This window comes from Ornithorhynchus anatinus, chromosome 3, assembly GCF_004115215.2.
Source record: "Ornithorhynchus anatinus isolate Pmale09 chromosome 3, mOrnAna1.pri.v4, whole genome shotgun sequence".
NCBI lineage: Eukaryota > Metazoa > Chordata > Mammalia > Monotremata > Ornithorhynchidae > Ornithorhynchus > Ornithorhynchus anatinus.
The window spans coordinates 12741127-12767251 of NC_041730.1; the positions used below are offsets into that span (position 1 = coordinate 12741127).

Here is a 26125-nt window from a genome sequence, read left to right on the forward strand (position 1 = left end):
AAGCACTGAATAAATTTTCCCATTATTATCATGTTGAATAAATGACACTATTATTATGATTTTGAGCCAGAAGATCTACAAAAACCACTTCTTCTCTCCTTCCTCCTGTGGCTGACTTTAGTATTAGGAAAGTTCCCTGAAGCCCTTTATTTTTACTATGTCACGCTGCATTATTCTAGGCTAGGTATATTTGTACATGGTTTTCCTGACATTTCTCCAGGGAGGGGAGGATCGTATATGTTATTTCAGGAACCACCATTTTGTGTGCCCAACGCAGCTAGGACTGTGCTCCTGCCACTGGCCTTTTCAACCCCACACACGCTCATCAGTGAGCCTCACGGTGTCTTCTTCAAATACGAAGGACAACTAAATATATTTAAAGTTATTCTGATTTTACCCTTTAAAGGGTAAAGGAAAATGGTTTTCTTATAACCGATTTTCAAAACGCTTTTAAACACCACACCCCTTCCGCCCTCTGAGGGAACCCCCTGACCCTATTTGAGAAGGCTGGTGGGCCCCAACGTGCTTGGGACGAGTCTGGAGGCCTACCCAAAGCCAGACCGAAAGTTCCCCGTCCAACCAGCCCCCTCGGAGGCCGGGTTCAGCGATTTCAAGCGATCCCCCCCGGCCCCCACCCCGAACCTGGAAATAATGGTACCGTGAGGACACGTGACCCTTCGGTGACTTCCAGTCAGAAGCCCACGTGCCCCAGCAAAGCATCATCCCTTCCTCCTCCCAGCATCTCCACGGCCCACCGTCACACCGCCTTCCCTTTCCCGACCCGGGATAGAGGGGAAGCGGGAGGCTTACCCACGATGTCCTCGTAGGCGTTCTCTTCTAAAGTGCTCTTGGATCCAAACTTGTGCTGGCTCTCGGTACCATTCTCGGTAGGGGTTAAGGGATAGAGGGACTGAAGGCTGGAGGCATCCTCAAACTCAAAGGACTTTCTGTGGTTTAAAAGAACGAGAGCAATTCAGGACCGGCCTAGCTGGCACCCTGCCCTGCCCCCTCTCCCCCCGCCCCCTCAGGTGACGGGGCCGCTTGCCGCTTCTTGGAGCGGGGCTCGATGGGGGAGAGCCACAACTCCAACCGGAGCCCACTGCAACTTGACAACCTGCAAAGCCCAAGGCTCAAAAACAGCCAAATCTAAACCCCGAGGGTAACTCTAAAAAGGGAACCGGCCAGACCTGACCGCCCAGTCTCTGTCTTTGAGAGCGGGATCGTTAGCGGCATCGAGTATCATCCACAAAGCTCCCGCCCGTAGCTGGCACTGCACTGGCCGCCGAATGAGGCGATTGAAACAGATAATAATGTTGGTATTTGTTAAGCGCTTACTATGTGCAGAGCACTGTTCTAAGCGCTGGGGTAGACACAGGGGAATCAGGTTGTCCCACGTGGGGCTCACAGTCTTTCATCCCCATTTTACAGATGAGGGAACTGAGGCACAGAGAAGTTAAGTGACTCGCCCACAGTCACACAGCTGACAAGTGGCAGAGCTGGGATTCGAACTCATGAGCCCTGACTCCAAAGCGGATGCGGTCCGGGCTTCTCAACAGCTCATGGAATACACCGGGGCTTTGTTCTGTCCCGGGCCCGGTGTCCGGCTGTCTGTAGACGTTCCACCTTGGGAAGCGGGCGGGGATGAGAGCAGCAAGTCTGTGAAGACGGATGCTCTCCACCCTGCAGCCACCCGCTCTTAAGCCTTCCGGACTACTTGGGTTAAGGACCTGAGTCTCGATGGCTCCGTCTTTTCCGCCGGAGGCTTTACTCCCCTCTGGCAGATATGAGAACCAGTTGCTCTCTCCCAGAAACTGTATATATTTCCATTACCCTATTTATTTTGTTAATGAAATGTACATCGCCTCGATTCTATTTAGTCGCCATTGTTTTTACGAGACGTTCTTCCCGTCGACTCTATTTATCGCCATCGTTCTCGTCTGTCCGTCTCCCCCGATTAGACCGTAAGCCCGTCAAACGGCAGGGACCGTCTCTATCTGTTGCCGACTTGTTCATTCCAAGTGCTTAGTACAGTGCTCTGCATATAGTAAGCGCTCAATAAATACTATTGAATGAATGAAAGAAACCTACCGGCTTCCCCTCAAGCATCCCCCTGAAGCAAAAGGCGCTGCCCGCCTCGAGGCCATATCACCATGGCCACAGCTCATGAAATAGTCCTTCCCTACTGTCTCTTTCCCAGCCACAGGACCCCCTTGCTGTCATGGCCCTGGAGAAGACCAAGCCAGCAGAGACTCGACACAAGCAAGTGATCACAAGTCTGTACTCCAGTTGGGCTCGTGCCTTAGTGGGAGGGGGAAGAGGCAGTTGGAAAATCTAACTGAAAGAGAGAGAAGGCTAACAAAAATCACAGGATGGGGGTCTCTGGAAACAGGCCTGGAGAGGGGGAGTAGCACTTTGTCCGGTTTTTAACCAGACAACCTGGTTTTCGGTGGCCAGTCCACTGTCTGGCGGCCCCTGTATTTTCATTTTTAAATGCCCATCCTCCCTCCAATTCAGCACCTACCTCCAAGCTCCAAGGCTCAGCAGCAGCACCAGCACTTATGGGAATGTGGAAGGGGAATGCAATGGCCCTGGAGGAAGGGAAAGGGGGCCGGGGACCCCCCGGCGACCCGCCTGGTCACTTCCTAAGTTCCACGGATTCCCGCAAAGAACCTCTTCGTCTATGCCCTCGTGTCACCCTCACTGGTGGAACACCAACTATTATTTTGCGAAACCTAAGTAAGGATACAGGGAGGGCAAAGGGGCATCTGGGATTATTTAATCCCATCAATGGGCACCTTAGAAGGAACCCTCTGCTTCCTAAAGGAAAAACCGTGTGCTTCGAAGACCTCAAGCCCTAGCTCGAAGGTGAGCGCCGCGGCGACCAGACCTTCCAACTCCCCACCTCCTCGACGCGTGATCATCTCAGCGAGATCTTCGAACCCATGGGAGCACAGATCTCTAGGTTTCCACAAAGGACCTCCCCCAAGGCTGCGGGGGGGAATCCTCTCCGGAAAGGAGTTGGGGGTGGAGGGCGGGAGAGAGGAGGCGGAGACTGCTTCGTCTTCCCATCCCCACAGCGCTTGCTCCACAGCACTCTAGACCGTAAGCTCGTTGTGGGCAGGGAATGTGCCTGCTATATTGCTATACTGTACTCTCCGAAGCACTCAGTACAGTGCTCTGCACATAGTAAGCGCTCAATAAATACGATCGACTGGCTGACACAAAGCGTACATCCTAATCCCAGTATTCCCAGTGCCCTAGCTAGCTGAGCGGCTGGGCTAGTTCCCATCTCCCCGGTGACTAAACCAGCTTCACAATCCCTCCCGGAGGAGCCTGCTACTTTGGAAACAAAGGTGTTTGCAGGCAGGAGAACAAAGCGAAGACACTTGGGGTGGCAGGTCGTCACAAACGAGAAGGCGTAAAGCCCAAGCGGGAGTTCCCGGGCCCACGGGCCTGGGCAGATAGACGGATGGAAGGAGGTTGCTAACTCCCCGCTGAACCCCACGCTCTTTATACATCCTGAGTTCCAGCCCACTGGATTTCTGGGTCTGCACGAGGCTCTGGGACTCGCCGCGTTTGACCTCAACAAGGGCCGGCGGGAGATTCTCCCAGTTCTTCTCGAAGGATCAGGCTTGGGAGTTATCGGATGGTATTGAAGTAGAGCACAGAGGCTGGGCCCACGCCCCAGAGAAGTGATGCATTATCTTGACCATCCAGGGCGCGGTATGTTCTGGAGGAGGGAGGGAGAGCGGTAGGATGGCTCTTCACAAGGCAGCTGACCTCTCCCAGCTCAGAGCTTGCCTGGAGTTGGGAGAGGAGCCAGGTGGGTGGAAAGTGCTCTAGGTTTTCCTAGCTTCCCTCGGGTCCCCGATTCCCTGCCTTGGGCCAGGGTGGCGGGGGGGAGGGGAGGCCCGCTGGGAAGCCAACGTTAGCGTTGCACGATTCAAGTGGGCGTCCAGAGATCTGCACCAAGCACCACGGAGGCGATCCGAGGTCGACGAGGCCCCGCACACCATCCTGCGTGGCAGTGGGGCCTGGCTCTACCCACCCAACCCAGAAGAGAATCTCCAGTGGAGAAAGAGAGGGATCCAGGCAACCCCAGACACCCCCTGCTCGCATTTCCTCTCTTCCTCCACCCCCACCAACTGCCTCCCAAAGAGAAGATGTTCACAGGAAAAGCGTTCGTGGTGACCGGAGTTTTGGAGGGACGGGGCGGGCAGGTCCTTTCTTATCTTTTCATTACCTATTTTGGGACTTGCGATGAAAGCGCGGGTCTTTCTTCTGTCTTCTGGTGACCGGAGGGGCCGGGGTGGAGGGGAGAGGCGGGGGAGCAGCAGGCGTGGGGGAAGGAGGTAGACCGTTGCTCGGCTTACTCTTGTGGTTCTTGTCGGCCTCGTACTCGAAGGTGCGTTTGGGCTTGGGGACGGGGTTGACGGCCGGGTCGGGCGGGCCGTCCGGCGGCAGGTCGGGGCATCCCGCGGGGGACCCCGGCTGGCCGGATCCGCTCCCCTCGGGTTCGGGGGGGGAGTCGGCGGGGCCCCCGCCCCGGCCGCCGCTGGCGCCCCGAGCCCGGTCCTCCCCGGCGGGCAGGGTCCGCCTTCTCCCGCGGTCCACGCTGTAGCAGCTGCTGGGCAGCTGGGGCAGGCCGCGGCCCGGCTGCTCCTTCAGGGCCTGCTCAATCTTCTGGATGCGGTTCAGCACCGCAGAGCTCTCCTTGCGGGCGTGGCCCTTGAGGAAGGTGTTGGCGGGCTCCGGCCGGCTAGGCCTCTTCTCCAGCCGAGGGCCGGGGTCCCGGGCAGGGGTGAGGGGCGGGGGCGGCTCCTCCTCCTCCGTCTCGGGGTAGGAGCATTCGGAGAACGTCCTGCTCATCCTGCGGAAGCCCTTGAAGTCGAAGGCCTTGTCCGAGCCGCAGGGGGAGGGCAGCACGCTGGGGCAGCTCTCACTGCCGGACCGCTCGCCCCTGGGGCCCTCCCGCCTGTCCGCACACAGACCGGTCCGGGGCGGGGCCTCTCGGCGGCCTTCCCATGCTGAGATCTTCTGCCGGACGCCCAGGGTCTGGGCGCGGGCACCGGGGCGGCCCAGGGAGAGGCTCCTCGGATTTGGGCCCGGGCCCGGGGGGAGCGGGCTCTGAGCGAGGGGGCGGCCGGCTACCGCCTCCCCGGCCTGGGCCGCCCCCTGGAGGTTCTCCTTCTGTTCCTCCCCTCCGGAGGCCGACAGTCTCTTGTCCGGGCGGCCGACGCCGGTGGTCTTGAGGGGGCGGCCGGTGGGGGCGAGATCCGAGGGGGGCGAGAGCGGGCCACTCGACGGGGTCCTCCGGGGACTCCAATCCTTGAGGAGCAGCCGGGAGCTGGGGACGTGGGAGAATCGGCCGGCCGAGGCTTCGCCGTCACTGAGCGGGTAGGCCGGGCTCCTCGGCGGGGAAAGGACCGGGGGCGGAGAGACCGACTGAGACCTAGGAACAGAGAGACACGACAGTGAGCCACTCGCTCATCCCAGACTCCTGGTTGGCGACCTCTTGGTCTTTTTTTTTTTTTTTGGTAAACGCACGCGGTGACTTCTTCCTGCAGGTTTCTCAGGCTGGAAAATCATCCGTTGGCAAGAGAGCTGAGATACTTCCCCGTCTGGGAAGAATTGTGCGGAGCAAAACGGCAGCTCACAAAGCATCGGTCAGACAGGAAACAGATTCCCCTTTTGCCCAGATCTTACCCAGGGTCTACTCACTCTGGGTTTGTGTGTGTGTTTGTGTGTGTATTTGCGGGATGATTCCAGGGGGAGGCCCAGCTCCCTGGAAGCCGCCATCACAAGACACGGCTTGTTTTTACACGGGAGAAAGGGGTGGAGGGGGGAGAAGGAAGAGGAGAAGGAGGAGGAGGAGGGGGAGGGCCCTCCAGCTGGGGGACAGCCCAGCTCAGGAGAAGGATCAAGTCTGGGAACAAGCTATTCCGGGAAGCAGGGAGGATTGAATCAGCAGCACTGAAGCTTGAACCCAAACCCTTACAAGCAGGCATGAGTCAGGTTACCTTTTAATACCTAAATGAGCCCAAAGCCACATAAAGGCAGATGAAAAGGGAGAGTCCTCCGCCCCTTGGAAGTTACTGGGAATAGCCCGCGATACCTGAACAAAGAGTGTGAGTGTGCGAGTGCGTGTGGGTGGGTGTGTGGGGGTGTATGCGTGGGTGCTGAGGGGAGGTCTCGTGAGAAAGGGGCCAAGGTTGTTATTCCGTTCACTACTTCTCCTATATAGTCTCAGGGGACAGCCAAGGCCAGGCCTCGGTTCTTCCTGAGTTGCGAACTCTGCCCCGCCTGGTCCCCCTTGCCCCCCGAGGGACCCTGCTGACCGTTCCCCTTGGTCAACCTGAGCCAGCCACCACATTCAGGGCCCGCCGGCCCCCCCACCTCCCAGAGACCTGCCCGCTGAACAAGCCGGCCATCGCTGGTCACGCTCAGAAGACCGACTGGCCGACTGACTGACGAGGCACCCTGGCTGAACCACAAGACCGCTGGCTGGGCCTTCCTCTCTTTGGGCTGGAGCCTTCTGATGCTCCCAGACAAAACCCACAGCAAGGGAAATAATGATAATAACAATAATGACAGTATTTGCTAAGTGCTTATATGCCAAGCACTGTTCTAAGCACCAGAGTAGATACAAAGTAATCAGGTTGGCCACGGGGGTTTCACGGTCTTAATCCCCATTTCACAGATGAGGTAACTGAGGCCCAGAGAAGTGAAGCGACTTGCCTCTACACTGTAAACTCGTTGTGGGTAGGGTACGGGTCTACCAACTCTGTTCTACTGTACTCTCCCAAGCGCTTAGCACGGTGCTCTGCACACAGTAAGTGCTCAATAAATAGGATCGACCGACTTGCCCAAGGTCACACAACAGGCAAGCGGCGGAGCTGGAATTAGAACCCAGGTTCTCTGACTCCCAGGCCATACGCTCCTGCAGGGTTCCAGAAACCCACCACTGGGCTGCTCAGGAGGCAAGTTGGCCAATTATTAGCTCAGAGTCTGCCAAGCAGCGTGGCTTAGTGGAAAGAGCCCGGGCTTGGGAGTCAGAGGTCGTGGGTTCTAATTCCAGCTCTGCCACTTGTCAGCTGTGAGACTTTGGGCAAGTCACTTCACTTCTCTGTGTCTCAGTTACCTCATCTGTAAAATGGGGATTAAGATGTGAGCCCCACATGGGACAACCTGCTTACCCCGCATCAACCCCAGCGCTTAGAACGGTGCTTTGCACATAGTAAGCGCTTAACAAATACCATTATTATTATGATTCCAGCTGCACCTCGATGACATTTTTTCTGTTCTGCTGCAGTCGGATTTGCTAATGGGGCAAGGGGAGAGAAGGCTCGACCCGTCCCTTTGCTTCGCCCATCACCCCAGAACCAGCACCCGAGAAAGAACGAGACCTGGGAGGGAATTTCAAGAAGGAGGGAGGGAAGGTGCCTTGTTAGCTGTGAAGTCAGGAGCATGAAGCTCATTGTGGGCAGGGAACATGCCTAGAGACTCTGTTGAACTGTCCTCTCCCGAGAGTTTAGTACAGCGCTCTTCGTTGTGGACAGGGAGCCTGTCTACCAACTCCCTTGTATGGTCCTCTCCCAAGCGCTTCATTCAGTGCTCTGCACACAGTAAGCACTCAGTAAATACAGACTGATTGCTCTGTACACAGTAAGTGCTCAATAAATGCCACTGATTGAAGAAACAGATTTTGCAGAGTGGCTCTCGGGACCCCTGCCTCTGCCGGTTGCTTGCCGTGTGACCTCGGGCGGGTCACTCAGCTTCTCTGTGCCTCAGTTTCCTCAACTATAAAACGGGGATTCGATACCTGTTCTCCCTCCTGCTTAGACTGCGAGCCCCATGTGGGACAGGGTCTGTGCCCACCTAATTAACTGGTACCTACCCCAAATGCTTTAGAACAGCGTTTGACACATAGTAAGCACTTAACAAATACCATAAAGAAGGGAAGAGAAAGAAGATGCCGTTCTTCTCTGAGCTCAAACGATGATTCGCCCTGACTCTGGCTTCTCAGGCACTGCACATTCTGTGTCCTCTGCCCGTCCAATACACGGAAGCAGGGAGAGGGGGTCGGGAGTGGGGGCGAGGGGGAATCGGCACACCGTCGGCGCTCAGATTCCTTTTCACGGGCTTCGCCTGACCCCTTCCCAACTGCTCCGAGTCGGGGGAGGATTTGGTAACCTAGATGATGACCGGTATCTACGGACTGATGACACCAACCTGGCCTGGAAGAGAACAAAGGGGCCGAGGCCCAGGTCCAGCCCGGAGGGGCTTTTATTTGCTCAACTAGAGACAAACAGAACTCCAGGGAAGTTTACAGAAGGAGAGGATGGGCTTCCTGAGACTTCAATGTGCCTGGTCTTTCTGCCCACCCTCGGGCCCCACCGCTGCCAGCGCCAGAGAAAAGAATGAAGGGGAGATGAAGAGAAGAGAAGATGAGCGGGTGCAGAATGAGAGAAAAGGAGGGATTGAGAGAAGAGAGGGAGGGAAAGGGGGGGAAGGGAGAAAGGGGGAAGAGGAGAGAAGGAAGGGGGAGAGGGAGAAAGGGAGGAAAGTGGGTCCGTACACACGTGAACCTGAAAATGTGTTCGCGTTGTGTGTACATAAAGCAATCTCTCAGCCAAGACCAAAGTCCTACTCCCTCAGAGAAAGCCCTTCCCTGCCCTGCAGTCATCCCAACCCCTGAGCAAAACAGCAAACAAACTCCCCATCTGCTTCCCCATCCGGGGCCAAAGGGGTCTGGGAGGTCCTGTCTTTTAAAGGCCAGAATGGCAGGGAGGCAGCACCAGACCTAGACCTCTCCAGGTCCTCTTTCAAGGCTGTTCTGATGGTCACCGGAAGCCAGAGGGGGGTCAGTTCCCCCAGAGTCGGGCGTTTGGAGCCGGGGGCCTCTCTGCCCAGGTGTCGCTTAGCCCAAACTCTTGGCCCACATCAGTGGGGCTTTCCCATTTGTTCCAGCCCAGGCCCGGCGGCCCTGGGGCAGCCCCGGGGAGGAGGAAGAGGTGGAGAAAGTAAGAGGGAAGGGGAGGTTACAGAAAACACCTGGTGGCTTTCGTGGCTCCAGACCTGACACCCCCTCCGGATTGCAGTATCCACTGGAAGAATCCCCCGGTTACGCGGAAGGATGAATCACCGCTGCCGGGACGAAAGCTGGCGGCAACCGCTCCCCGGCTGGCACGCGGCTTTGACCGCCGGAAGCACGGACACATCGGCCGGGTGGTGGGGAGTCTCAGGTCTGCCCCCCCCGAATCACTAACGGATCCCCTTAACGCTCAAGGGGGCCGAGGGCACCCTGTGGGGTGAGGCCCAAGACACTTATCCGATGAAGAAAATAGCTCTTCCTGGTTTTTCTCAGGACGTGCCCAAACCCGGTCCCCCAAGCCTAGACAGACATTCTCCCCAATTTCGGGGTAATGCTTGTTACAGCGCTCTGACTATGCATCATACTTCTAATAAATGCAACCTGGTCTGTATGGAATTTCTTTCTTTGGAAGAGCTCAAAGCACTTTCCCATCTATTATTAGTCCTCAGAATGTTTTTGTGAGGCTAGGAGGAGTAGAGATTTCTTTTTTCCCCCCTCCCTGTTTTACAGATGATAAAACTGAGGCAGAGAGACGCCGGGGACTGGCCCCAAATCCTGGATTTGTTTGTTTATTTGGTTTACGGTACTTGTTAAGCACTTACTATGTGTCAAACTCTGTTCTAAGCACTGGGGTAGGTACAAGTCAATTAGGTTGGACACAGTCCCTGTCCCGCATGGGGCTCGCAGTCTGAAGTGGGAGGGAGAACAGGTAATTAATCCCTATTTTACAGCTGAGGAAACCAAGATACAGAGAAATTAGGTGACTAGCCCAAGGTCACACAGCTAACAATCGGCAGAGCCATTGGCAGAGGTGGGATTAGAGCCTAGGTCCTCTGACTCCCAGGCCCATGCTCTATTCCCTAGGCCATGTTGCTTCCCTGTGAATTGCTCAAGTCCCTCCTAGTGCACTATTAATAATAATAATAATAATAATGGTATTTGTTAAGCGCTATTTGCCAAGCACTGTTCTAAGCGCTGGGTTAAATACAATGTTATCAGGTTGCCCCACAGTCTTCAGTCTTCTACTAGAATCTAGACCTCCCATCCTTTCTGTCACCGCCCAGTCCACTGGAGTCCTCTGCTCTCCTTGGTTCGGGATTATCTTGGAGAAAAGGGCTCCTTGAGGGCAGGTAATTTTTTTTTAAATGGTATTTATTAAGCACTTATTATGTATCCAACACTGTTCTAAGTGCTGGGGTAGGTACAAGTTAGTTGGGTCAGACACAGTTCCCGTCCTGCATGGGGCTCACAGTCTAAGTAGGAGGGAGAATGGGTATTTAATCCCCATTTTACAGTTGAGGGAACTGAGACCCAGAAAAGTGAAGTGACTTACCCAAGGTCACACAGCAAGCGCTTGGCAGAGCTGGGATTAGAACCCGGGTCCTCCGATTCCCGGGCCAGATTCTTTCCCCTAGGCCGCGCTACTCCTCTACTGGCCTACTAACTCTACTGTACTCTCCCCAAGCGCTTAGCGCGGCGCCGGCGCACAGAAGGAGCTCAGGCAACACCACCGAACGATCAACTGACTCCGAAGGCCGACAGAAACCCAGTTCACTACTGTCCCCAGCCACCGACTACAGGGTGGCCATTTTCAACGTTATATCACCTCGGGCCCGGGTTTTAAATGTGGGTCCTTCACCGCGGGAATCTTACAGCATCAGTTCTCGGACCTCCCTTCCCGCAGGAGCCCTTTCCGAGCCCTTCCCCTCAGATCTTATCCAGTCCACCCGGAGGCTCCCGCAGCCCAGTTTTCCATGGCCTCGGGAAGCCGGGCGCTCCGTGTTTATTAGTCTGTGGTGTTTCGGGGAGGGGGAAGAGGGCAGGGGAGGGGTCCTTGGGGTGGGGCTTGACATTTGCCTGTTTACAGAAGATGCAGCTGTAAACATTTTGCCAAGAAAAACATCTCAACTCCTAAGAAAGAAGGAACTAAACTGTAGCTCTTGGAAGCAAACAGGTATTAAATAACATCCTGGATCTGGCTAGGAGTGGTGACAGCCCGGGCCCTCCCCTCTCTCTCCTCCTCCCCCGACCCCGACAGGAGAGACTTCTCGGGCTTCCTGCCTGCCCAGATGTCCATTAGCCAACAGCCTTACCAGGCTCTCCGGCGGCTGGGTTTGGGAGCTTCGGGTGAAGTGGTTTATTTGAGGAAGAGTGTCCAGGAATAGTTGATATTTGGTTTCTATTTGTGCTTTTCACAGATGTCAACGAGCCCTTGCGGTCATGGCAGGAAGCGGGGAGAGAGGGACAGAAGTAGAGAGGATGAGAGAAAGAAAACGTGGGAAGAAGGAAAGGCGAGGGAGAAGAGAGGGAAGGATGATATGAGAACAAATAGTGGAAAGCACCCTCAGGAGTATTTGTTCCTCTGAAAATGCCCACAAGATTATAAATTCTCACTAATGATATTAATAATAATAATGTTAATGGCATTTGTTAAGCGCTTACTACGTGCCAAGCACTATTCTAAGTGCTGGGGAGATGGTAAGGGTAATGGGGTCGTCCCACGTGGGGCTCAGTCTTAATCCCCATTTTCCAGAGGTAACTGAGGCACAGAGAAGTTAAATGACTTGCCCAAAGTCACACAGAAGACAAATGGCGGAGCCGGGATTAGAAACCACCATCTCTGACTCTCAAGCCCTCGCTCTTTCCACTGAGCCCTCAGAGAGCAGGGATCATGTCCCTCAACTCTATTGTATTGTCAAACTAATCAATGGCATTTCCTGAGTGCTCACTATGTGCTGAGCACTGTACTAAGCATCTGGGAGAATACAACAAAGTAACAGACATATTCCCTGCCCACTGTCCACTCCCCAAGTCCTCTGTTCAGTGCTCTAGTTTCTTTATGGCATTTGCTAAGCACTTACTCTGAGCCAGGCACTGTACCAAGATAATTATAATAGTAATTATGGCGTTTGTTTAGCACTTACCATGTGCCAAGCACTGTTCTAAGCGCTGGGGTCAATACAAGGTAATCAAGTTGTCCCAAATGGGGCTCACAGTCTCAATCCCCATCTTACAGAAGAGGTAACCAAAGAAAAGAAAAGTTAAGTGACTTGCCCAAGGTCACACAGCAGACAAGTGGCGGAGCCGGGATTAGAACCCACAACCTCTGACTCCCAAGCCCATGCTCTTGCCATTAGGCCACGCTGCTCCTCAGGTTGGACACGGTCCCTATCGCACATGGGGCTCAAAGTCTTTATCGCCCTGTTACAGAGGGATAGAGACGTGAAATGAGTCGCTCAAGATCATACGGTGGGCAAGCGGCAGCGTCAGGATTAGAACCCCGGTCCTCTGACTCCCAGGCCCGTTCCACCAGGCCACGCTGCTGCTCTAAGTGGACTGACGGAGCGACGGGTTGACTGACCAGCCTCTGGTTGGTTGATCCCTACCACCCGTGGAACCACAGACATCTTCTCAACAGGGAACCTGCCTTTTATTGGCTCTTACAGCCAGGGATTTTCCAGGTGGCTCTAACTTTCGTCCTCCAGAGCTCCATCTGGGAGAATAATCAAACGAAACTTTCCTTTCCTCGTGTTGGTTCTTTCCGGCGTAGGCGGGACTGAGAAGACCGTCTTGGGTCTGCTGCTGGTCTGGCTTTTCCCCTGAGCCCATCGCCGGTTTTTTTAAATGATTCTTTCATTATTTTATGGTATTTGTTAAGGATTTACTGCGTGCCAAGCCCTGGACTAATAGCTGGAGTAGACACAAGCTAATCGGGTTGGACACAGTCCATGTCCCACATGGGGCTCACGGACTTAATCCCCATTTTAATAATGTTGATAGAGCCATAGAATCCCAGCTCTGCCACTTCTCAGCTGTGTGACTGTGGGCAAGTCACTTAACTTCTCTGTGCCTCAGTTACCTCATCTGTAAAATGGGGATTGACTGTGAGTCTCACGTGGGACGACCTGATTACCTTGTATCTACCCCAGCGCTTAGAACAGTGCTCTGCACATAGTAAGCGCTTAACAAATACCAACATTATTATCTTTTGCCAAACTGTACATTCCAAGGGCTTAGTACAGGGCTCTGCTCACAGTAAGCGCTCAATAAATACGATTGAATGAATGAATATCCACCCTCAACTTTATGGTGGCAAGAGCGCGGGTTTGGGAGTCAGAGGTCGTGGGTTCTCATCCCGGCTCTTGTCAGCTGTGTGATTTTGGGCAAGTCGCTTCACTTCTCTGGGCCTCAGAACCTCATCTGTAAAACGGGGATTAAGGCTGTGAGCCCCACGTGGGACAACCTGATTACCTCATATCTACCTCGGTGCTTAGAATACTGCTTGGTACATAGTACACGCTTAACAAATCCCATCATTATTATCTGTAAAATGGGGATTAAGACTGTGAGCCTCACCTGGGACAATCTGATAACCTTGTATCTCCTCTAGCGCTTAAAACAGTGCTTGGCACATAGTAAGCATTTACAGATACCATCTCTATTATTATTATTATTATCTACTGGGTGTAGAGCACTGTTCTGAGTGCTTGGGAGAGTACGATGGAGTACATAGGTATCGATCAATCAATGGCATTTATTTAAAGCTTTTTCCGGAACACCTTACTGAGGGCTTGGAAAAGTACAATGGAGAAACTAGCTATCAATCACTCCATCATTCATTCATTCAATAGTATTTATTGAGTGCTTACTAGGTGCAGCGCACTGTACTAAGCACTTGGAATGTACAAATCGCTAACAGAACATATTTATTGAACGCTTACTGAGAGCAGAGTACCGCACGAAATGCGTGGGAGAGTAGGGCACAACCATATAACGGACACATTCCAAGCCCAAATCGAGCTAACAATTGATGGTATTTACTGAACGCTCCTTTTGTACCGAGCACTGTATCAGACGATTGGAAAAGTACAAGAGAGTCAGTAGACCTTCCGGGAGCTTACGGAGCAACGGGGGAGACGGAAGTTAAAATCAATTCCAGGTAAGGGGAGCATCTCGGGGCGAGGATCCGCCCCCAGAGACCAGGCCGGCGGAGTCGTGAAACCACCAGCAGTTCAGACCCACCCCGCTGCTCTCCTCAAGTCAAGTGACTCCTGAAGCCTCCGGAAATCCCCACCGCCCCAGGCCTCCGGGACATGTGGCCGGGCCAGCTTCAGGGTGGCGGAGAAAGCCAACAAGGAGGCGGCGGAAAGAATTCTACACCCACCTGGGGACTGGTCCAAACTCCATCTGGGGAATTCGGCCCCGATGAAAGACCGCCAGCTCACTCCACGATGGCTGCACTCGTGGCACCGTGCCAGGACCCCGGCGAGGAGGATGGGGGTGCTTGGGGTGCCCCTGAGGCTCTCCCTTTTTCACATCTCCCCCATTTTAGACTCTAAGCTCGTTGTGGGCAGGGAATGTGTCTGCTTATTGTTGCACCGTACTCTCCCAAGCGCTTAGAACAGGGCTCTGCACACGGTAAGTGCTCAACGAATGAATGGATTCCTTCAGGGCCAAAGACGTGACGCATGCCACCAGCGGCCGGGAGATGTCTAAGCTAAGAGGACGAGGGCTTGGAAGCCCGGAGCGGCTCAGAGCGCCTATCTTTGCTCCCAGCCTGCCCCCTCATTGACCCGAAGACCCGGTCTACACCTGCCTCAGGCCAATAACTCACTCTGTCTGGTCCTCATTGCTATCGAATGGCGGGTGACCCACTTACTGCCAGGAAAGACACTCGCAGCCCAGCCTAGTAAAACAGCCTGGCCTAGTGGAAAGAGCACGGGCCTGGGAGTCAGAGGACCTGGGTTCTAAACTCAGCTCTGCCAATCGCTTGCTGTGTGACCTTGGACAAGTCGCTTCACCTCTCTGGGCCTCAGTTTCCACAGCTGTAAAATGGGGATTCAAAACCTGTTCTCCCTCCTACTTCAGACTGTGAGCCCAGTGACTCACTAATTGACTTGTACCTGCCTCAGCGCTTAGGATAGTGTTTGACAGAGTAAGCGCTCGACAAGTACCATAAAAAAACAAAAACAAAAAGCCCAACTCGTTGCTTAGGGAGTGAGAGCTGCCGCACGACTCCTTGGATTGGCAGGATGTCACTTCCCTAGGAGACGGCTAGCCCCAGTTGCAGAGGTGGTCCTGGTTGAGCAGCAGCTGCTTGATATTTCTCCACCCCTTCAGCCAGTCTCTGGTGGGGTGGGGAGGCGGGGAGGGGGTGTTAGGTAGTTTCCAAACTGATTCAGCTTCATGATGATGCCAGAGACCAAACTCCCAATTACAAACCGGAGCCCTGTTACAAGTCCTCGACTCCCAAGCTCGGCAAACCGAACAGTCGATCCATCACGGGTTTTTACCGAGCACCTCCTGGGTGCAGAACACCGTGCTGAATGCTTGGTGGCCAATGCCAGAGGTAAAAACACAACCCCCATCCTCAATTTCTGCTCACAATCTAATGACCCTCGAGGCCTCCCGGTTTATACTCTCCATCTCGAGAGTTCAATCGGTATTTACCTATGCAAGCAAACGGAGAGGGACGGCCCGGGGAAGTAAAATCCACAAATGACCCCAAATAACAGATGCGGGTCCCTCTGCGTCCGTCCCTCCTACTAGAGCAGACGGCAATGATGGTTTATTTACGTTCCCCCTCCCTGTTTCCATCTCATTCCCAATTCACCCGCCGAGTAGGGAAATGCCCAGAAAGGGAGCAGCAGGAACTGAGAGTAGACAAGTCGAAAGGATCCAGACCATCCTCCCAGTGAGTTTTCGGATCCTACGTAATCGAATCTCGGGTCGGGGAAAGACGGCGGGCCTGTGGGCAGATTCGGGGTGCCCCTGGGCCAACCCATCCGGGGGACGGTCAGAATGAGGATTGCCTTTTGTAGATCCCTCTTCGGCCAAAGACCCTCCTGCCAAGGCAGCGGGCTGGCCTCGGGGAGGAGTCAGCCACCTCTTCTCAACCCAGAGCGGGCAAGTGGTTCCCAGACATTTCTCCAGGTGAACCATGAAGGCTGTCCTGGGCTCCCCAGGACCGAACTAGCCTTCGGAGAGCTCGGCAGGGAAGAAAGGAAAGAAGGAAGGAAGAAAGGGAGGAGGGGTGGGAGGGAAACATGGAAGGAAGGAGGGAGGGAGAGATGGAGGGAGGGGAGAAGGGAGGGAGAGGGAGGGAGGGAAGGAGGAAGGAAGAGAGGGATGGGAGGAGGGAGGAAGGAAGGAAGGGAAGAAGGAAGGGAGGGACAAGGAGGGAGGGGCAGGGAGGGAGGGACAGGGAGGGAGGGGCAGGGAGGGAGGGAGGGAAGGAGAGGGAGGAAGGGGCAGGGAGGGAGGGGCAGGGAGGGAGGGAGGGAAGAAGGGTGGGTGGGACAGGGAGGGACAGGAAGGAAGGACGGAAGGAAGGACGGAAGGACGGAAGGACGGAAGGACGGAAGGACGGAAGGACGGAAGGACGGAAGGAAGGAAGGAAGGAAGGAAGGAAGGAAGGAAGGAAGGAAGGAAGGAAGGAAGGAAGGACGGAAGGACGGAAGGACGGAAGGACGGAAGGACGGAAGGACGGACGGAAGGACGGAAGGACGGAAGGACGGACGGAAGGACGGAAGGACGGAAGGACGGAAGGACGGAAGGACGGAAGGAAGGAAGGAAGGAAGGAAGGAAGGAAGGAAGGAAGGAAGGAAGGAGCAGTGATCGGCGCCCCCCCGACCCCCGATCTACCCCTGGCCCTAAAGCGCCTTGCCAGGGGCAAGGAGCCACAGAAATGCTGGACAAACCCCTGACGGCAGGAACCTCAGCCCACAAGAACCAGCTCGGCCACTTTGGGCTTTCAAAGCCACGAGCAAGAACATTTCACGAGGCACCGAGTCCTGTTCCTCTCCCACCCCCAGCACCCCCTGGGGCTGCCCCCATCCCTACCCCCCCACACCTGCCCCACGGTGGGCCGGCTCCGGCTCGGAGCCGACTCGAGCCCACAGCGGGTCAGGCCAGACCTGGACTGTGCCGGCCACTCGAGCAGCCCACCGGACGGCGCAATCACGCAGGCCACCGAGCCCGGGGGCTCGGCTCCATCGGCAAACTCCCGGCCCGGGCAGGAGCTCACCTAATCCAGGTGCATCCCTGGGTCGGATGCCCGGCTCCTCTCTCCCCGGCTCTGACAGGACCTTCCGATCTCTCATGGGGAAAGCTGGGCTCCCCAGAAACACTCCTAGGGAAGAGGTTGTCCCTGGAGCAGAAAGTAGCATTTCCCCCCACCACCCACACACAAACACACAAACACACACATGCGCATCCAACACACCCACTCCGCTGCATCCACACACAAACCACTCCATCCACTCGCACACTCCCTCAACTCACCCACCCCGCTCCGTTCACACACTCACACACTCCACTCCAACACACACACACCCTCAACACACCCACCCCACTCCATCCCCACACACACACACACAAAACACACCCATCCCACTCCATCTCCATGTACACACACACACACACACACACCTAACATATCCACCCTGCTCCATCCACATACATACACACAGACACACACATCCAACAAACCCATCTCGCTCCATCCACACACAGATATACCCGGGCTTGGGAGTCCGAGCACGGGGGTTCTAATCCCGGCTCCGCCACTTTGCTGTGTGAACTCGGGCAAGTCACTTCACCTCACTGGGCCTCAGTTACCTCATCTGTAAAATGGGGATCAAGACTGTGAGCCCCATGTGGGACAACCTGATTACTCTGTATCCACCCCAGTGCTCAGAACAGTGCTTGGCACATAGTAAGTGCTTAACAAATATGATCATCATTATTATTATTATAATTATATACATACACACCAAACACACCCACTCTGCTCCATCCACATACATACAACACACCCTCTCCACTCCATTAACACACAAATCACACACACCCTGCTTCATCCACCCACATTCACTCCCACCCCTCTCCAACCACACACCCCCCCCAACACAACCACCCCGCTCCATACACACACACACATACACACCCCCCAACACACCGTCTCGCTCCATCCCTCGGGGCTATGGTCCTGTCCCTTTCCACCCCGTCCAGCTGTCTCTTGTCCCCGGACAGGCCGTCCGGGAGGTCCACCTGCCAGCTTCCTCACCTGGGAGCCAAGTGGACAGTCTCCACAGGGAATTTACCCACTTCCCCGCTCCGCTTACCTTCCCATCAGGTGGTGCTCTCCCACCGGGCCTAGTCCTCTGGGCCGGGCCCGCTTCCCTCAGCTCTCATAGATAGATCGGGATAGAACGAGCCGAAGCAGCCAGCCAGCTCCTCCCTCCCACCCTCCTGCCCCCGCCGGGAAGGCCCCGGCCAGGATCTTCTCGGAGAGACCGAGCAAAACCGGACGAACCACCCCTGACGCCTCCGGCCTGCCGCCCCCCGCCTTTCCCTCACTGGCCCACGCCGCCCAAGGAGGCAGCGGGGCCGAGTCACCGGGTACTACAAGTGCCCGGAGAGTCGAGGCCCGGGCGAAGTGAGTCCAAAAATCAAGCCCACGGGCAGCTTCCCACACAGGGCCCAGCTCGGGCCAAGCCCCCAGATACACACGCTTGCGGAGCGGAGAGGAACCCAGCGACACGGGTCCTCTGCTAATTGCAACATCTAGTAAATTCCTGGCGGCAGATACTGAGTGACAGGGGTGAGCCGGACGGCGCTGCCTCCCTCTGGAATTAACCGTGGAAATGCCGGGCGGTCGGCGCCCTGCTCCTGAAGCCTACCGGCCTGTCCGCCCTCAAGACGGGGCCGCCCCGGGAGGGGAGCCGGGCACAGCCCACGGCCGGTGGCGGGAGGGCCCGCTGCCCGGCGGGCACTGCTGAAGATGGGTGAAAATGGAAAACTCAGCTCCCCCTCCTTTCTGCCTCACCACGAGTCCCTCCCTTTGCTCTTCCCCCCTCTCCCCACCCCACAGCACTTATGTATATTTGTCTAAGTCTATAATTCTAAGTATTTATTCATTCATTTGATAGTATTTACTGAGCGCTTACTATGTGCAGAGCACTGTACTAAGCGCTTGGAATGTACAAATCGGCAACAGATAGAGACAGTCCCTGCCCACTGACGGGCTTACAGTCTAATCGGGGGAGACGGACAGACGAGTACAATAGCAATAAATAGAATCACGGTGATGTACATCTCATTAACAAAATAAATAGGGTAATAAAAAATACATACAATGAGCATATTGATGCCTGTTGATTTGTACCGATGTCTGTGTCCCCCGCACCCCCCCGGACTGTAAGGCCATTGTGGGCAGGGATCGTCTTTCTTTATTGCTGTACTGTACTTTCCAAGCGCTTAGTACAGTGCTCTGCACACAGTAAGCGCTCAATAAATATGATCTAATGAATGATTGAAAACCAGAACAGATGAAGGATAATTCCTCAGCAAAACACACACACACACACACACACCCCGCACCCTCCTCCCTTCTTGCCTGGGCTCCGCAGTCACCCGATTCCTCAGGAAGGCCCGGAGGGAGGAGAGGTGGCTGGGTGGTATGGGCAGAAATCACACCTGGGACAAAAGGGGAGCTCCTCTGGCTCCCAGCAGATTCAATCGGAGGCAGAGGAGGGAAGGAAGCGGTGGGGGACGGGGGAGTCTGATGGATGGCCTGAGAGCAGCAGACGCAGGCACCCCAGCTGGAAAGCACATGTTCCCTGAGAGCTCTTGCTCCATCGCCCAGGGGAAGATGACCTCTGCTTTGTCCTTTGGTCATCAGAAACCAGATCACCTCTCCCCCGCTCGAGTTTGGATGCAGATCTTACAATATGAGAAGCAGCGTGGCCTAGTGGATAGAGCCCGGGCCCGGGAGTCAGAAGGTCACGAGTCCTAATCCCGGCTCCGCCACTTGTCTGCTGTGTGACCTTGGACAAATCAGTTCACTTCTCTGTGCCTCAGTTCCCTCATCTGTAAAATGGGGATTGAGACTGTGAACCCCACATGGGACAGGGACTGTGTCCAACCTGATTAGCTAGTAACTTCTCCAGCTCTTAGAACAGTGCCCAGCACAGAGTAAGCACTTAACAAATACCATAATAATAATAATTATTATTATTAATTGATAAAAGTCTTAAAATGGTCCACATCTCAGCAGGAGTGTGGTTCTACCTGATTATTGATGCTGACTTTTCACACTTGGAACCTAAAAAGCAGGCAGTGGAGGCCATGGTGGTCTTTCACAAGACAAGCCAATCTGGCTTTTCCCTTACCCTCTAAAAGCTTCTACAACTGCTTTTGATCAATCAATCGATTAATGGTGTTAATTGAGCACTTATTGTGTTCAGAGCACCACATTAAGCCCTCGGGAGATTACAATATATCAGAGTCAGGAGACACGTTCCCTGGCCCACAAAGAGCTTGCAGTCTTGAGGGAAGATGGATAGTAAAATAAATTCTGGATATGTACATAAGTGCTGTGGGGCTGAGGGTGGGGTGAATAAAGGGAGCAAATCTAAGTGCAAGCACAATGCAGAAAGGAGAGGGAGTAGAGGAAATGAGGGATTTGTTGGGGAAGGCCTCTTGGAGGAGATTCATTCATTCATTCATTCAATCGTATTTATTGAGCATTCACTGTGTGCAGAGCACTAGACTAAGCGCTTGGAAAGTACAATTCGGCAACAGAGAGACAATTCCCGCCCAACAATGGGCTCAACAGTCTAGATGCGATTTTAATAAGGCTTTGAAGGTGGCGAGTGTGGTGGCCTGTCAGATATGAAGGGAGAGGAATGCTAAGCCCTGGAATAATAATAATAATTACTATTATCATTATTATGGTACTTGTTAAGCACTTACTCTGTGCCAAGCAATATTCTAAAACACAAGTTGATCAGGTTGAACACAGACCCTGTCCCACATGGGACTCATACTCTTATCCCCATTTAACACGAGGCAACCGAGGCCCAGAAAAGTGAAGTGACTTGCTCCAGGCCACCCAGCAGAGAAGTGGCGGAGCCGAAATTAGAACCCAGGTCCTTCTGACTCCCAGGCCCATGTTCTATCCACTAGGCCACGCTGCTTCCCTTTTGTATCTAAAGGGATGGAGTCTCTTTTCCACCTTGAAAGAATCAATGTACCGATTCAGGGGGAATGGATTACTAATTACTTCTAGTCCAAGACTAGTTCACAGCTGACAAAAGAGTATCACTCAATCGATCAGTGGTATTTACTGAGCGCTTACTGTATGCAGAGCACTGTCTTGAGCATTTGGGTGAATTGTCCAATGTCACACAGTGGACAAGTGGCAGAAATGGAACCAGAACCCAGGTCCTTCTGACTCCCAGGCCTGTGCATGATACAATTACGCTACTGCAAAGCAATGGGGAGGCTTATGCCATCCTGGGCGTCGGGACAGAACTATCAGTTTAATGATCAATCAATCAGTCGTATTTACTGAGCGCGTACTGTGTTCCGGGCACTGTACTAAGTGCTTGAGAGAGCACAATAATAACTGGGTTGGTAGACACGTTCTCTGCCCACAACGAGACACGTTCTCTGCTCACAACCAGCTTACGATCTAGTCTGTCCTTTCTTTCAAATCTACTAAAAGTCCAACTTCTCCATGAAATAATCTGGATTAATATATGGCTCTGGTCCTCCATTTCCTCCCCCTCATCCCCTCGCCCCTTAGTGCTTATGCACTAAGAAGCAGAGTGATGAGAAGCAGTGTGGCTTAGTGGAAAGAGCACGGGGTGGGGTCATGGGTTCTAATCCCCGTTCCACCACTTGTCTGCTGTGTGACTTTGGGCAAGTCACTTTACTTCTCTATGCCTCAGTTACCTCATCTGTAAAATGGGGGTTAAGACTGAAACCCCACGTGGGGCAACCTGATTACCTCGTATCAACCCCACGCTTAGAACAGTGCCTGGAACATAGTAAGCACTTAACAAATGCCATCCCTATCATTATTACTATTACGCATGTCCCTGTACAGTTTATTTAGTTTCCTGATGATTTTTCTATGTTCTTTCCACATTTCTATCCTTCTAGACTGTGAGCTTGTTGTGGGCAGCGAGGATATCTACACACTTTGTTATATGGTACTCTCCAAAACGCTTAGTACTTAATGATACCAATAATAATAAGAAGAATTATGGTATTTGTTCACTGCTTATTAAGTGCCAAGCATTGTTCTAAACAGTGGGCTACAAACAAGATAAGCAGGTCCCTAAGGTGCTCACTGTGTAAGTAAGAGGGAGAACCGAATCCCCATTTTACAGATGAAGAAACCGAGGTCCAAAGGAGTGAAGTGATTGGCCCAAGTTCCCACGGCAGGCCAGTGACAAATTCAGGATCAGAACCCTGGGGATCTCTGACCGTCAGGCCCGTGCTAATGATAATAATAATTATGGTATTTGTTAAGTGCTTACTATGTGTGAGTCACTGTACTAAGCGCTGGGGTGGATACAAGCTCTTCCCACTAGGCTACTTGGGTTCTCGGGGATTCAGTAGGGCTTGAATTCTGGAATATGGCATGGGGCATGGGCTCAGGTGGGAGGGGACCAGCAGCTGCCCCGTGACATTGTGCCAATGTGCTGGGGAGGGGAGGGGTGGATGGGGGACTAGCACAGCAGCAAGAAATCAATCATTATCTCAATCAATCCATCAATCACTGGTTTTTACTGAACACTTAACTGCGTGCAGATTACTGAACTAAGCGCCTGGGAGAGTTGGTAGATATGTTCCCTGCCCACAGCGAGCTGTCGGTTTCCTTCTGGGTAGCTTACCGTGGCGTCCAGTTCTCCTGCAACAAATGGAAACTCATTTCCCAGGCTCTCCACGACCTGCCCACCAAGTCTCCCTCCCCTTTTCCAACGACCTCTTCCCAGGCTTCATCTCTTCTTGGGCTCTCGGGTCAAACCTGCTTTGTGATCCCACCCCCACTTCTCCTCTGCCACAGTAGTAATCATAAAAATAATAATAATGATGGCATTTGTTAAGCACTTACTATGTGCCAAGCACTGTTCTAGGCACTGGGGTAGTCCCATGTGGGCACATAGTTAGTGCTTAACACCTTAACATATAGGAGGATGATATCCAAATCTACAATTCCTCCCCGGTTCTCTCTCCCTCCCTCCAGGCCAGCATTTCCTCCTGCTTTCAGGACATCTCCACCTGAATGTCCTCCCACCACCTAAAACTTAACAAATCCAAGACTGAGCTCCTTAACTTCCCTCCCAAACCCTGTCCTCTACCTGCCTTTCCCGTCACTGGGGAGGGCACTACCATCCTTCCCGTTTCACAAGCCCGCAAACTTGGTGTCATCCTGGACTCCGCTCTCATTCACCCCATAAATCCAATACGTCATCAAAATCTGCCGGTCTCACCTTCACGACATCACCAAGATCTGCCCTTTCCCCTTTATCCAAACCGATACTTTGATAGTACAGTCTCTCATCATATCCCGACTGGATTACTTCATCATTCTCTTTTCTAATCTCCCATCCTCCTGTCTCTCCCTGTTTCAGTCTACACTTCACTCTGCTGCCCAGATTATCTTTCTACAGAAACGCTCTGGGCATGGCACTCCCCTCCTCAAAAATCTCCAGGGGTTGCCTATCAACCTTCATATCAAGCAAAAACTCCTCACTCTTGGCTTCAAAGCTCTCCATCACCTCACCTCCCTTCTCTTCCCCTACAGCCCAGCCCACACACTCCACTACTCTGCCACTAACCTTACTGTGCCTCGTTCTTGCCCTGTCCCGCCATCCACACTTGGCCCACGTCCTACCTCTGACCTGGAATGCCCTCCTTCCTCACATCCGCCAAACTAGCACACTTCCCCCCTTCAAACCCCTCCTGGAGCCCCCCTCCTCCAGGAGGCCTTCCCAGACTGAGCCCCTTTTTCCTCTGCTCCTCTCCCCTCCCCATCGCCCCGACTCCCTCCCTCTGCTCTACCCCCCCGGCCCCATAGTGCTTGTGGATATATGTACATATTTATTACTGTTTTATTAGTGATGTGTATATATCTATATTTCTATTTATTTATATTGATGCTACTGATGCCTGTTTACTTGCTTTGTTTTGTTTTATTGTCTGTCTCCCTCCTTCTAGACTGTGAGTCTGTTGTTGGGCATGGATTGTCTCTACTTGTTGCCAAATTATACTTGCCAAGCCCTTAGTACAGTGCTCTGCACAGAGTAAGCGCTCAATAAAGATGATTGAATGATCGAATGAATGAATGAACAAATACCATCATTTAAGAGAAGGAGCATGGCTCAGTGGAAAGAGCCCAGGCTTGGGAGTCAGAGGTCCTGGGTTCTGATCCCAGCTCTGCCATGTATCAGCTGTGTGACTTTGGGTAAGTCACTTAACTTCTCTGGGCCTCAGTTACCTCATCTGTAAAATGGATAATAATAAGGATAATAATAATTCTGCTATTTGTTAAGCACTTACTATGTGCCAAGCACTGTTCTAAGTGCTGGGGTAGATACAAGGTAATCAGGTTGGACACAGTCCCTGTCCCACAAAGGGGCTCACAGTCTCAATCCCCATTTTTCAGATGAGGTAACAGAGGCCCAGAGAAGTGAAATGACTTGCCCTAGGTCACACAGCAGAGAAGTGGCGGAGCCGGGATTAGAACCCCCGACCTCCTGACTCCCAGGCCCGTGCTTTATCCACCAAGCCACGCTGCTTCTCTACACTACACGCGATATTCTTCCGAGCTGGAAGGCCCTCCCCTCTTCTCTTCACCAGACCATCTACGTCCCTCTCAAAATTACTAAAAGCCCACCGCTTCCATGAAGTAATTCCGGATTAATCCCATATGGCTCTGGTCCACTCCCTCCCCCTCATGCCCTCACCCTTTTGTACTTACGCATGTCTCTGTTAAGTTATTTAGTTTCCTGTTTACATTTCTCTGTCCTTTCCACATCTTTATCCCTCTAGACTGTACGTTTGCCGTGGGCAGGGAATGCATCTACCCGGTCTGTTGTACTGAACCCTCCTAAACTCTTAATGCAGTGGTCTGCACAAAGGCAGCGCTCGATAAATCCCACCGATTGATCTCTTCTGCTCTGTCTGCGTCGGTGCCGTCTCCCCAGATGTAGCCAAAATTCCTCAGGGCAGAAGCCAAGGATGGTTCCACGGTTCCTTGTAACTGTCCTTTGCCCTCAGAGGGCTCTCCATTCCGACCGTGGCTTATTGAGCACAAACCCGCAACCTTACGACGGTAGCTCTTTGTGGGCCGGGCTCGTATCTACCAACTCTACCTTCCCAAGACCTTAGTCCAGTGCTCTGCACACGGTAAGCGCTCGATGAATGCCGTCGATCGACTGAGTGACCCAGGACTCAATCTTCCTCAGCATGGGGAGTGAGGAAAGGGAGGGAATATGCAGGGGAGAGAGGGTAGGGCTCTTGCCCAAAGTGAGAGGGGAATCCAATGCCAGGAGACCTGGATAAATGAGGAACGAGGCTTAACCGGTTCTTCTTCCTGCCAACAGGAGTGGGGGGCAGTGCCAATAATAATAATTGCGGTATTTGTTAAGTGCTTACCGTGTGCCAGGTTCTGTACTAGGCGCTGGGTGGATACAAGCAAATCGGGTTGGACACAGTCCTTATCCCACGTGGGGCTCACAGTCTTAATCCCCATTTCAATAATAATATTAATAACAATGGTACCCGTTAAGAGCTTACTATGTGCCAAACACTCTTCTAAGTGCTGGCATAGATACGAGGTAATCACGTTGTCCCACATGGGGCTCACAGTCTTAATCCCCATTTTACAGATGAGGTCACTGAGGCACAGAGAAGTTAAGCGGCTCGTCCAAGGTCACACAGCAGATAAGTGGCGGAGCCGGGATTAGAACCTATGGCCTCTGACTCCCAAGAATGCGTTCTGGCTACTAAGCCACGCTGCTTCACCACAGGTGAGATGAAGTCACTGAGGCCCGGAGAATAATAATACTAATAATTACGGTATTTGTTAAGCACTTACCCTGTGCAAGGCACTGTACTAAGCACTGCGGCGGATACAAGCAAATCAGGCTGGACCTGGTCCCTTGTCCCGTGGGGCTCACAGTCTTAATCCCCATTTTACAGAAGAGGTCACTGAGGCCCAGAGAATAATAA

The 26125-nt window shown here is 53.4% G+C and overlaps 1 protein-coding gene across 1 annotated transcript in view; it reads right to left on the reverse strand.

Annotated features, from left to right (window-relative positions):
- DENND2B (DENN domain containing 2B) overlaps nucleotides 1-26125 on the reverse strand; it is a 135326-nt gene that overhangs the window by 66760 nt on the left and 42441 nt on the right. The window contains 2 exon segments of the mRNA XM_039911378.1: nucleotides 811-947; nucleotides 4244-5452. Of these exon segments, the coding sequence (XP_039767312.1) occupies nucleotides 811-947; nucleotides 4244-5452 (1346 nt within the window).